At 37.3% G+C, this 13,615-nt stretch overlaps 1 protein-coding gene across 5 annotated transcripts in view; it reads left to right on the top strand.

The window, feature by feature from the left end:
* The window catches only part of znf536 (zinc finger protein 536), a 220,013-nt gene that overhangs the window by 191,447 nt on the left and 14,951 nt on the right, over window positions 1-13,615 (top strand). The window contains exon 8 of one of the 5 annotated variants that reach the window (XM_041994218.1): window positions 2,815-4,442. The exons of 3 other annotated variants lie outside the window; for them this stretch is intronic. In XM_041994218.1, the coding sequence (XP_041850152.1) occupies window positions 2,815-2,969 (155 nt within the window). In that variant the 3' untranslated portion in view covers window positions 2,970-4,442. Of the gene's footprint in view, window positions 1-2,814; window positions 4,443-13,615 lie in introns of those variants that run through there. One more of the 5 variants, XM_041994226.1, reaches the window with a different exon arrangement.

The following is a 13,615-nucleotide window of genomic DNA, read 5'->3' as shown; positions in this document are numbered from 1 at the left end:
CTTCTTCCCCTGAGGTCTGTGACACATGCTCAACGAGCAGTGGTATGCCATTGTTCCTTCCTTCATCCCATTTATCCATTCTGTTGAGCATGACACATGTATTAACAGTGGATGGATCCTGGAGCTGTGTGTCCTCACACCATATGCTTCGCTTTCCCAGGTCTTCTCCAAAATACCCACCCGTCTCTTTCCATCTGCTATCTCACATCACACCACAAGAGGGCGCACTTACCCTTTTACATTGTATTGTGGCTCGGAGGCATGTTCATTCTGATTATTGCTGTTTTTTGCTTTAAATATCCAGCAAGATTATTTTTTATTGTTGATGTTTTTATTTGCGTCAGCATACTACATCTTATTGCCATCATGCACTTGCACCACACCCCTCCCATAGAGAGGCAGAATCTTTGAAGGAAACACACAGATAAGCATTGCATTCATGTGATAAATGAATGCCAGGCAGGTTTTCTGTGTCTGTGAGGTGCATCTGCCATCTACCCGAATGGGAAATTAAAAACTGTGAGGGGAAGTTATGCTAAACCTATAAAGTTGGCCAGGAAATCTCTCCCCCTTCACAGCGGCAGTTGTTTGGGGAGAAGGAGCACCATGCTTAAATAATAACATTCCAGGTGGCTTAGTTAATGAACAGTGAAAATCAAATATGGGGCCTAATCTGGAGCTCGTTACAGGAAGTTTCTTTACAGGGAAGTCATAGACAGGCAATACCCTCAGGGGGAAGAAAACTCTTTTTGAAGCTTTAAAAGAAGTAAACTTTGTTTTGGATGAACTAAAGTTATGAGGGATTTTCTTCATAAAGTTCAGGTTTTTCATGTTAAATTTTAGCCACTTGAATAAATGAGTCATATATGGAATAGCTAAATAGCTTCTCATTTAAGTGCAACATTCAAAGAGGAAGTGTTTAAAGTGAATAATCATCAAAGGTATCAGGTGTAGAAATATGTATCAGTTTTACTCCATTAGCTACAGTAATCATAAGCTTCAGTGTTTTATTTTCTGTCTTAGTTTGCCATCTTGTGGTCACCGCTGGTAATGAACCCATGTCCTCTCTCTACTGCAGAACTGTCACTTCCAGTTATTTGACTGTAGAGGCTGCTGTACTTTCAGAGTTAGTCATGGCACTGAAATGGTGTAAATCACTGAGTCTGATTGTACTGTACAAGGTCCTGTGTCTAAATATAATAATAAGGAAACTAAGAGAGCAACCCCTTTAAAACCCTGAGATAATCTGAAGTGGACAACACGGAGCACTGAAAGCCGAAGTACATGCAGGATGAGACACGTCGGTGGTGTTTGTTGCTCTAAGCTGTTTGGGCTCTGTGCACGATGGCCTCAATGTTGAATCTGAGAGATATTTTATCATGTTATTAACTCCTTATTTCCCCTCTGCTACACCTCCTTTCATTCTGATATCTATTCCCATACTTGTGAAAGCACAGCTCAGATAAAGCCGTGTTTTAATTTGGTTTTGTCAGATTCATAACACCACTTTAAAAGAACATGACATGCAAATGTGCTCCGCTGTGTTTTATTGCAAAATAATTTTCAAAGAAGTTGCTGAGGGAATGAAAGTGCTGCAACGGGAGGGAGAAAGGCCGGGTTGTATTATTTAGTGGCCACTGCTGTGGGACATAATTACCGTTATGCATTTCTTACTGTCTCTCAGAGACTTCAAACTTTTTTCTTTCTCTTTTTTTCATTAGAACTACTCACTTCATTTCTCACCCTCTGTCACACTCTCTTCACACTTGCGGAGCCAACCAACTTGCTTGTAACAAGTATGAAACTACTCCAGATGTCATAACTGCAATGTGTTGGCAGCTAATGTCTTCAAAATGATTATTTCCCAGAGAATCCCATCACAAACTCACCATGTAAGCTTCTGTGAAGAAAACATGCTAAAGAAATACAATTAGAAAGAAACAACAAGTAGGTTTGTACAGTAGATGTAACAATCTAATAATAACTCTGCTGACCGAGCTGAAATCCCTCATTGTGGCTGTGCAGTAAGCAGTGGGTTGGACAGAAAGCCGGGAATGCTCTGAAAACATATCAATAGGACATATTCTGTTTAATATCATCTGACTCTATTACATGATGGTTTGCCCACATTTATTATTGAAACAGACAACTAATCACATATTGTTTATTTTCAACTTTTGTTTATGAAATTCCAAAGTGTGGTGAAATTTGACTTATTTTTACTTTGAGAGGGACGTTTTTGTCTCTGGGGCTCGTCTCTGTTAATCTGTTTTGTATGATGCATTCAGATTATCCAAACTCAGGCATTTGAATCCAAAAAATCTTTATTTAAATGAAAAGAAAAGTATGTATAGTAATGTATACTTTAGATCGTGTTGTGTATCACTGATGTTTGTAGAATTTAACCCTTTCACGCTAATTTGTTCTTTTTATCAATTTTTTAAAATGTAATTTTATGTGTTAATTTATTTGTATATATTATATTTATATATTTTTTGTATTTTATTTGGTTAATATTTTCCTGCCCCCCCCTTACTTTGTTACTTTTCTTAAAAATGTCCACTCACCTCCTTTGAGCTGGGTGGACACCCAGACTCAGAATCTGTTGCTGTCAAATGAACCTGAACTGGTCTTTAGTAGCAGCTATGATGGTAGTTAAATGCGAAGCTAAATGCAGCTGCCAGCCTGAAACATGGAAACCATCCACTGAGTGTGTGATGCAGTGCTGAAGCTGTGTGTCTGTGTGCTGCAGGGTGAGGTTGCTGTGTTGGGTCTGTGGTGCTAATCTGCCTCTTGTTTTCTTATTGGCCGTAGCACATCTGTGGGTAGGAGAGGAGGACCAGCCCATGAACCATGACCCCACGTTGATCCTCCAGCCCAACCATCTTAACAACGACCTTACCCACCCTAACAACCATAACCTAGGCGACCCCAAGGGGCTGGACGCCCATGCTGTAAACAAAGACTAACGACCCACAACGGAGGCAGAGTGATGAGGATGGTGATGAAGGGGATGAGGATGTGGAGGAGGAGGAGAAGGATGATGAAGGTTAAATGAAGGAAAACACTATAACAAAGACTTTATTTAAAATGAAAAAAGAAACAAAAACAAGAAAAAACAAACTATCATCAGAATGAAGACAAGGTGAGAACTATATGACGGGGCGTTTTGGGACCGGATTTGCGAGATGGACCTAATGACTTTTGCAAGCATCCTTGGACACTAATCAAAGTGACAACCTTCCTGTTGTGTCTCCTGTGGTCTGAATGCCCCTTGTCTTTGTTGTCTTCTACATTGTTTTTGTTTGTCTTTATTTTGATGAAACTACCTGTTGGACTAGCACTTCTTGTAACTGGCCCTGCAATTACTGATACATTCCTTGAACTAGAAAGATATGTCATTTTAATTAGGACTGAAGTTTAATGCTTAATGAAATGCTTTTTCTCCTGTTAAATGAAGAGGATAGTTACTCCACTAGTCCACAGACCTCCTTGTATTTTACCTGGTAGAATGTTTTCTGCTGCTGAAGCGAAACTCAACATTAGCAGACTGTTCACTGAGACCAAGCACATTCCTGTCAAACTAGCCACGTGTGGCTCACCTATCAGCAGCTTCATAGATTCATCATGTATGTCCCACAACCATCACTCTGATTATGATTAAAAAAGGAAAGATCAGCATTTTTTTTTTAACGTTTGTTTTCAGAAAAAATCCACAAAGTATCGCAGCTACGACTGCTCAACTTCTGATGATGGTGGTGCTAATGATGATTTTGATGAAGACAAAATATTCAAACTGCCCTTAAATGTGTTGGTAAAACTACATTGCCTTCCATAACCAGGCTTTTGCCCCACTACAGTATATCAGTTTGTCTTTTTTCCTTGTTCTGTATTATTTAAAGCAGTCCCTGTAGGTGCTGCGTGTACATAGAGAGATATACAGTAGCTGGAAAAAGTGAAAGTTCAAAACATCCGTGATGAGGGAAAGGAAAGAAGCTACAGTAGTTTAAATGGCCACAGTCTCAAATGGTCGACGTTCTTCTCACGTTTAAAAGAGAGGAATTAAAAGAGAAAAAAAAGAAATACAAAAGTGGGAACAGTTTCTTTCTTCATAACCCCACCTTTCATATCTTATGTCAGCCTGAAGGACTCTAGTGTTGCAGATGTTTGTAAAATACTGCCACCTATCATTGTTGCACAGTGTTACTGACTACTGAAAACAGTTTGATGTATTTACTTTAAGATGACAAAAAATAAATAAAAATGAAAAAATACAACTGGAAAAAAGACATATTGTGTATAGCCTTAGATACAAGTCATCTGTTATTGCTTCTACAAAGCTATGTAACTGTGCTAGACCGTAGGATGTAGGTTGATTTTATTTTTAATTTTTATATGTACTGTACATTAATGCCTTGTCCATTTACTGATCCAAAAAAAGACAAAAAAAGACAAAAAAAGGAAAAAGATGACAATCGTCTCCTGTGCTGCAGACATATTTGCCCCCATATATACAGAATCCATTATGCATAGAGGACCTTATCCTTTCTGATTTCTTTCATTAGTTTAAATTCTCAGAAGTATTTTGCACTGTGATAGTATTATAAATCCAACTTATACAGTACAAAACTAGCTAACTAACTAAAATGAAGGCGTGTGTTTGTGTCCCTTGACATTGTGAAATGTTTCTACGTCATTTTTTGTGAACCCAGAGAAAAAGTCTGATGCGGCATGTACAGTCGAAATATAATACTTTTCTCTTTTTTTTTTTTTTTTTTTTTTTATTTTTATCAAACTCTTTACTGTATGTGGCTTTGACAAAATGTTTCTCAGATTTCTTTTGTATGCTAATCCCCTTCAGACCTGCAGCAGAGGCCTGTTACTGCTTTAGCCTGTGTGATTTTCAGAGCTCAGTTTCCAGCTTGAGAAGATTTTACTGCAGTACAGCCTAAAAGTTTTTTTCTGTAGAACTACAACACAATGATTTATGTAGACTGCAATGAATCATACTTCAATTTTACGGAGGAAGAGGGGATTCAAAATGAAAATAATATGAATGAGACATTGAAAAGTGATACTTTTAAGGGTTTGGAAATGAGGTCAAAGTAAACCAGTTGGATGTATTCTGCTGAAGGCACTGACCAGTGGCTTTGACTTCTGACCTGATCTCTGTTTTCCAGGGGTAAAAAGATGACAGAATAATGGTGAGAGTTGAGCTTGGGCTCTCTCTCCTCTAAACCAGCTCTAATGATCATTCCACTCCACATAAAATGTACAAAAACTGTCTTGTGAGCTCAACACTCTATGTTTTGCTGTATCCTCATGGCAGATGCTTCATTTTGTAACTACTGAACTGTACTTATAATAAAAATAAAATGTATTCAAACTAAAAAAAGAACGAATTGTCGCATTGCAATGGCTTGTTTCATGTTTTTAATTTCTTTGTCTGTGTGTGGTCTTTGAGTCGGGAAGGCGTCTCAGTGTTATCGAAAAGGTCTCAGCTGTTTTGAGGGAAGTCCATAAAAAAGCATACATTTATATTTCTCAGTTAATTTAATGGTGAACCCTCACAGGATAAGATTGTGATGCTGAAAAGAACTCAATTACAACCTGCACCACCATGTCTGCAGAGAAACAGCACACACATGATGCCAGTCAGAGCATCATACACAACAGTGCAAATCCAAGATTCAGATAATAACCTGCAGCTTGTCACTCTGATTCTTATGTCTTTCTCCTTTGCATTGGTCCTGTTTTCTCTCCTAACTCTTTCTGTTTCCATCTTAAAACTATCTGACATAACTTCAGAACACACTGTGTGCAAACTAGAAACAGCTACAATTAACCTGCTTAAACGACCTCAGAACCAGGACATCAGAAACAGGACGTTATTTCATGTAAATATACAGACATAAATAGGATTTTCATGGTGAATGAACTGCTTATCTTCTATCAAATGACTAAATTATCAAGAATCAAAATAAAATATACCTCCTTGTGCAGAGAGTAAGTATATCTAAGTAAGTATTAGCAAGCACATACTCTACAATGTTCTAAAAATCCTATTATTATCTTTATTATAAGTAAAGATAAAATGTTAAAAATTAATTTTTAAGATACTTAAACCTTTAAACTTTGCTTAAAATCCTTTTGAACACAATCTAATACTTGTCTACTGCCCCTTAATACATACCAGATAGCAGAAGATTACACTGTGATCATTTTCACATGACATAATAATAAATGTTCAGTATCCCCCAAAAGATTTGTTTTTGTTACATTTTGAAAAAGGACTAAATAAAGACCTCATAGTGAAAAGAAAAAAAAAAACTTTTCTTACCGTTTTTTTCATGGGTTGGGCCTTAAAGATTTAAGATACTTAAATTACTGTAAAATATTAATAGAAACAGACAGTATTTTTGAGGACGATGCCTTAAGTAATTAAGCAATACATCCCCCATTAATAAAACAGCATGACACAATTTTATCATCTCAGAACAACCAGAGTTCATCTCCAAGGAACACACAGGTCCTCTTCTTTGCCTCCAACTATTTAAGGTCCTTAAAGCCATTATAGTTTTCCTTGAAAGAGACGGATGTGGGCTGCTGTCTACAGTTTATTCCTCTAGATGTCACTATATCCTACACACAACAAAGAGGCTTTCATAACTTCATTTATTTCTTTGTTGTTCTTACAAATGTGAAATCCCTCTTTCATTTATGTTATTAGTTGGGTTAGGAAATAGATTAACAGCAGTGGATGACTAAGAGTCAATATAAAGACTTACCACAAAAGGTAAGTTCCTATATTCACACTATAAAGGATGCAGCGCACTATAAATATTAAAATGAACTGGTTAGAAAGCATGAATCACCGATCTCCAATGTGGCTGCATTCCTCACATATTGCATTAATTGCATTATTTTTTTTTATAAAGTACACTATTTGTAGTATCTGAGCAGCAGCACATAAATGTATACATTTTTTTTTATCAGGAGACAGTTGTTCTGTGAAAACCCTAAAATAACAGCTGATTTCCTGAACAAAGAACTGTAACTGCAACACGAAGTTTTTCACTTCACACAAACCAGCTGTTTCAGCTGAATCTTCTTTTCAAAAGGAAGAATTTTGCGATGCTTTCACTGTCGCTGTTGTCTGAAACCTGAGCTGCAGCACGTAAATGTTATCTGTGCTAACCTCAAACACTGCTAACTGCTGTGAGGCGCACCAGGTCAGTGCCTGACTAATTCCTGAAATGCAGCAACTGCAAAGCACCAGATGTGTGTGTGTGTTTATGTGTGTCTGTGCATAAGTCTCCCAAGACAGATAGATAGACAGATAGATAGATAGATAGATAGATAGATAGATAGATAGATAGATAGATAGATAGATAGATAGATAGATAGATAGATAGATAGATAGATCAGGTCTTCAACTACTTTGTATGGCCTGTTTTGTGTCATTACGTGTGTGTGTGTGTGTGCACATGTGTGTTTCTGTTCATTGTTTAAAACAGGCAGCAGCCCCTTCCAGTGAGATGAATGCTGCTCATTGCCCTTCATTTAGTTTCTTTCCTTGTGTTGTTTCTTGCCCTTGTCTTAAGTCTCCATTTCCTGGTTTTCCTGCATGTTAAGGAGTCACTATGAACACATTTGTGTGCGTGTGGTGCCGTGTTGCATGATTGTCTAAAATGACGCTTTGCAGTTGTGCTAACATTTCGTTGGTCACTGGGCAGATGGTGACCTCCAGATGAACTCGCCTTACTGCTTTCATTCAGCTGCCTCTAATTGTCCTTCCTTGCTTTCATTAAGTGCTGAAGACTGTGCAGTTCTCACATTTGACCACTAGAGGTCACAGCAGACCAGGTGTTGGTGCTGAACTGTTCTGGCACGTTGGTAAATCTTTCGGAGGAAATAATGAACATGCTTGGGGAATTTGTCATGACTGTAGTGACAATCAATCAACAAATTGATTAATAAACAAAATTTAATGTCTCCACATCTATATGTCCTTTGTGCGTCCTTTGGAAGACAATGTTGCAACAATGAATTTATTTACTTGCAAAATAACCTGAGAAATACATGTTTTAAATAAAGCTGCATTACTTCTCTATTTTATGGAGTCATTGGTGTTTGAGCCAATATAGAACAGCATTTTAATTGTTTTAAAATGTGTGTGTGTGTGTGTGTGTGTGTGTGTGTGTGTGTGTGTGTGTGTGTGTGTGTGTGTGTGTGTGTGTGTGTTGTTATTATGGACCATATATTGTGTCTGAAATAAAGTATTGAATTGAATTAAATTGAAAAAGATCAACACAGGCTTTGATGATTTTGCCTTCCTCTGTGTTCCAGCTTTGTTCAAATAAATTTTACTCATTAAATATGACATCATGGTCAAGCTGCCTCAGACTGATCCCGCTTCAAGTTTGTGTTATTTTACCATGTATCAAATGACAAGACTTTATTTAGGATATAATAATCTGATCAGCAGATAAAATATCATACTCGATTAAGGTTCCCATTGAAAAAAAAAAAAGCCAAAGTATTGATTTTCAGTCGTCTTTTTTTGTTTGTTTTAATGAAAAACGTAAGAGTAATTGATGCAAGTTCCTTTCTCATTCGGTACATTGCATGACTGTAATAATATTAGCGTACAAGGAAATGACTTTATGTGAATAAAGTGAATTTAGGAGCTCTTTGTTCTGTAACAGATAAATTTGTTGCATTTTTTTAGATTACACAACTGCTGCGTTTTTTAAAGTTAGAACATCTTTGGAGTGTTTTTTGGGTCTGAGTATGAAAAATCAACATCTTTAAAAAGAAGAATTAAACCAGTGATCAATAAATAAAAGGACTTGTAGTTACAGCCCAGATCTTTTGCAGAACATATGGTATATTAACAAATGTGACGGCTTGCCCTCCCGTTTGCAACTTTTCTTCTATTTACTGTATCTGTGCTTATGTATGTGGGTGTGTTGCTGTCTTCTTGTGGGTCAGTTTGTGTGTGTTGCTGAGTATGTGTTGTACGCAGGGCTGATGTGCAATGGCCTCCCTCTTCCTCTTCTCTTATGAATCGATGATCATGTGGTGTAAGGGAGATAGATGGCCCCAAGCTCCATCTTGTCTCCTCTAATTGTAAAATATTAGTTACATTAGACTCTGGTCCATGATTAATGGAACTTATTTGGAAGGTGGACTCTCTCACACACACATACTTCCTTTTCCCCTCTCCTCTTGGTTAGCAATGGTCTCCAAAGTCTCTTCCTGAAAGAATTGAGTGATTTCACTTAGAGTCGACAAATAGGCTTCCCGCTGTAGGAAAAGAGAAGGCACAAAAGAACAGGAGAAAGATGAAGGAGGAAAAACGACTGAGGGAGATGAGAAAGAGGGGTGAGTTTGTGAAAAAGGAGGAAAATAAGAGCTTTTGGGAGAGCTTTTCAAAAGTTCTGCTGGTTGGTTGTAAACGGATTTAAACCAGAGTAGATAATGCTGCATGCAGGGTCACAGCTGGAAAATGCCAAACAAGATCAAGTTTGATCATGTTTGCAAGATGATCACCATGAAAAAATGGATTTTATATTCTGTATTACCATTAAACAAAACTGAGCTCAGAACATTTTGAAAGTTGCATGAGAGTTGTTGTTGGTGTTTTAAAACTTGTTTTCATGCACAGACACAAAACACAAAGCACAAGATGGTCTTGACAAATTTACAGGACACATGAAGGTTTTTATTTATTTGGTTATTTAGTTAGTTAGATAGTTAGTTGTTTTATTTTATGCAGGAAAGGATTAAAAGCAATCTGGCCTGACTCAGCAAAAACTGATCACAGAGGGAGAAAGCAGCGGTTGGAGGGCGCTGTGGGGCCACATCAGTGGTCACAGCGGTAAAAATGGAGGTTGTGAGTGATTTTAAATGGTCCTGGTAAAGTTATAGTCCTAATGTGATGCGGAATATTGGTCCAGGCTTTGGTCAGTACATAAAAGAAAGATCCTTGATCACAGCAGTTCCTTAAGAGTGGTGGTGGCAGAAGTCCATTTGTTACTGCTCCGGTTAAGCGATCAGATCTGGGGTTAAGTTTTGGCACTAAGACAGCTAATGCTGCAGACGGGCATCTATTGAGCAGGTAAAAATACAATTTAGTCCCATGACTTAGTACAAAGTTCTGAAAGGTCTGTGCATTGGACAGTGACAGAGCAGAACAGTGGTGAGTCTAGCCATGTAGCCTGTGGTGGATTTTATACACTCTGTTATAGAGTCTTGCCACTGGCTCAAGGATTTCATTGGTTGTGATTGTCCAAACAGATAAATAATATGATACAGTAGAGAAACTGATTTCATGCAAATATGTCTTAGAAACTGACAGAGACAGGTGTGATCTGATTTTACTATAGACAAGTAATTTCTGGTTTATTTTTCGAGTCAGGTTTTGTTCATGCTCACTGTACTGAGATGAGAATCCAATGTGATCCCCAGATACTTGTATGTATTTACAGTGGGGAGTTTTGGTTTGCAATGGAAACAGGATTTGATCATGCAAATTATGGAAGAGTGGAAATACATGCATTCTGTTTTTTTGGGGTTTTTTTTGTTTTGTTTTTTGATTGCTGATTGCTAAATAATTATTTTGCAGCCACCCATTTAAGGTTTGCAGATCTTCGAGTTTATGGTTAATTATGTTATTATTTGTGCCAGACACAAAAATAACAGTGTCATCTGCATACAATGAGTTAGAATGACTGAGCACATGGGGAGGGTCTGAGGAACTATCAGTGATGTTGCTGAACAAATTTTAATAACCTGGTTTCTGATACTTAAGCAGGAGGTGAGCATGTCTAACGCAGGAAGTGTAAAATCAAATGACATAAGTTTATTTATGAGAATGAATAGACCGTATCAAAGGCCTTCCTAAAATCTATGTATATAGCTCCTGTAACACGGCTCTGGTTGAGGGACGTACACATATGTTCAGTGAATAGAAGCAGAGCTGACACAGTGGTACGCAGAGGCCGAAAGCAATGCTGGCAGTCGCTGAGCTTTCAAATGATCCATTATTTGACTATAATAATTTTTCAAGCAATTTGGAACAGGAATTTGAAAGAATATAAGTCGGACAATAATTGAAAACATTAGTGGGATCTTCTCTCTTAAAAATAGGAGCAATTTGAGATATTTTCCAAATGTCAGGACATTTTGACATTTTGACTGCCTGATTTAAGAAGATTCATATTTAGGTTATGTTTATCAGAAGCATGACAAACCTTTAAGGTATGCAGTGTGTTTGATAAATGACTGTGCATCTTCAGAGAAAGAGAACTGTTGAGGTGTATTAGTTGATATGATGGTAAAATTTGAGGAGGCATGAAGTTTTAATAAATTCATACAGCTTTATCCCCTTTCCCATCATGTTAGTGTCCTGTCAGGTTTTGGACCCCCCCATGCATGGTCGCTTATTCAAATGATACAGTCATATTTAAGTCAAGCTATGGTTTTCTTCTCTTCTTTTAACAAACACAACAAAAAAAAGTCCTGCAGAAATTATTTATTTAACTCACTTCAGTACCCAGTGCATTTTCCAGTCTTTATACATCACCCATGTTTTATAATCAGTTTCAAAATTTACAAAACAGTTGTTATAAATAATTACATCTAAACAAATATGAGTAAAATGAATGAATTATAACAGATCATGCATTAAGTGTCAGGCATGAATCACAGCTTGATGACGTTCAGAACTTTGCGAATTTCAGTGAAATATTAGACTATTATCTTTATTATTGTTTTTCAAACATAAAACCAGTTTTTCTTTTATTCTTGTGGCTGCAAGAAAAAGTCCAACTTATATTCTGATGCTTGGTAAAGGGGTCTTTCCATCAGTTTTTAACCTGGTGGATACTAACTTTTTAAAGCACAGGTGACCATGATCATGATATCATTGCCTAAAGCCAATGAAAAGGTGGTACAAGTATTTATATAAATTGTTACTGAGGGTAGAAAAAAACAATGTGTTCATATGTTGGTCTTAAGCATGCATCAGGAATGCATGTGCCCAACCCCCCAGTTTACTCTTACTTATGAAGATTCTGTGACTTCTTAAACCCTTGAGATCAGCACTGATGTGGAAACACTTACTTAAATTTAATAGTATATAAAACAGTACCTCCCACACAAAAAGTATGGATTCTTTTTGTTTTCTTTGATTATGAGATTAATGATGCTTGGAAGTGAAATGGAGGCTGAGGTGGTGAAGAATCAATTCATTGCAATCTTCACTTTTGCCCGTATATGTCACAGATTCTACTTCTCTGCTCCTCTAACAGGTTAAAAACAGAATAGAATACTTTTCTCTGTAAAGGCGGGTCTACTTCCTTATGTTGATGGCAACATTGTAGTTCTCAGCTGAACTTTCTCATTTTAACCCTGCAGTGTTTATTGCTGGCCGCTGACCTGCAGCGCAGACCCTCAGTGCTTTGCTCTGTGGTAATTTCATTAATTTATTCACTTATTTTCCACACCCATTGCATTCTGCGCGGGATTGCACAGGGATTGAAGTCTATTCCAGCCTCCACTGGCAGAGAGGCAGACAACATTCAGCTCAGCAGTAACTTGAGAACACTGTTTCATCACCCTGCTCCAGCTGCTATTAGGTATAAGAGCTGCTTTCTTATTTATAGAAGATCTCTGTCTGTTAGCATGTTTTCAAACAGTTTCCTTTACTTGTAACAGTAACCGCTGCTTGCTGAGGTCAAAGGAAGTTCATGATGATTAATGCAGCAGAGCAGCTGATGCTCTTTGTGTCAGAATGTAAGTAAGAAGCAGGTGGCCAATGTCTCTATCAAGCCTCGCTGTCCTTTGTGTTTTTCCTTTTTCTTTCCTTCTCTTTATTGCAGAGGAATAAAAATGACAGAATGCACACGCACACAAATGGACATCCATTATAAGTGTCCGACAGGTCAGCAGCAGAGTGAAAGGATGAATGATTGAAAGCCATTTTAAAAGACATACCTGAAACAAAGTGAGAACATGATAATGTAAAGATATTGGTATTTCTCGAACATGCATGACCACTGTGGGGTAGCACTGATCTATAAAAAAATTCCATACTGATTCTAAATCAGCTGCTTAAAAATACAGTGCTTAAGATAAACAATGTTTGTGACCATATTTGTGTGACATCCACATTTGTTGGCTTTTTGTTTATGTCTCATGCTGCTCGAATGAGTGTTCGCCTTTTAAAAAGTTTAACTACCCTATAAATTAATTGTCAAGCAACCAGATGGCACAAAATTCAGCATATTTGAAGGAAATCACGCTGAACACTGAAGAAATGCCAGTAGATCTGAATTAACCCAAGTTGTGGTTAGTTTCTATGTATTCTAAATACAGCCACAGAATTTCATTTATTTTTACATAGTTGATCCACAGTATCCAATTTATCATGACAAACAGAAAATTGCATATAGATTAAATAAATTAAAGCTGATGCGAGAGTTCAGATGTATGGCATAAATATACATCAACAACCAAATAAGCATAGGCCTACCTGGCTTTTTTCAGTATGTGCCTCTTGTATGGGGCAGTAATTGGAAATAGAGTTCACACTAAGAATGCACTACAG

This window comes from Melanotaenia boesemani, chromosome 1 (assembly GCF_017639745.1).
Source record: "Melanotaenia boesemani isolate fMelBoe1 chromosome 1, fMelBoe1.pri, whole genome shotgun sequence".
NCBI lineage: Eukaryota > Metazoa > Chordata > Actinopteri > Atheriniformes > Melanotaeniidae > Melanotaenia > Melanotaenia boesemani.
Note: the sequence above shows the minus strand (reverse complement) of the source record. Positions and strands in the feature narration are given on the sequence as shown.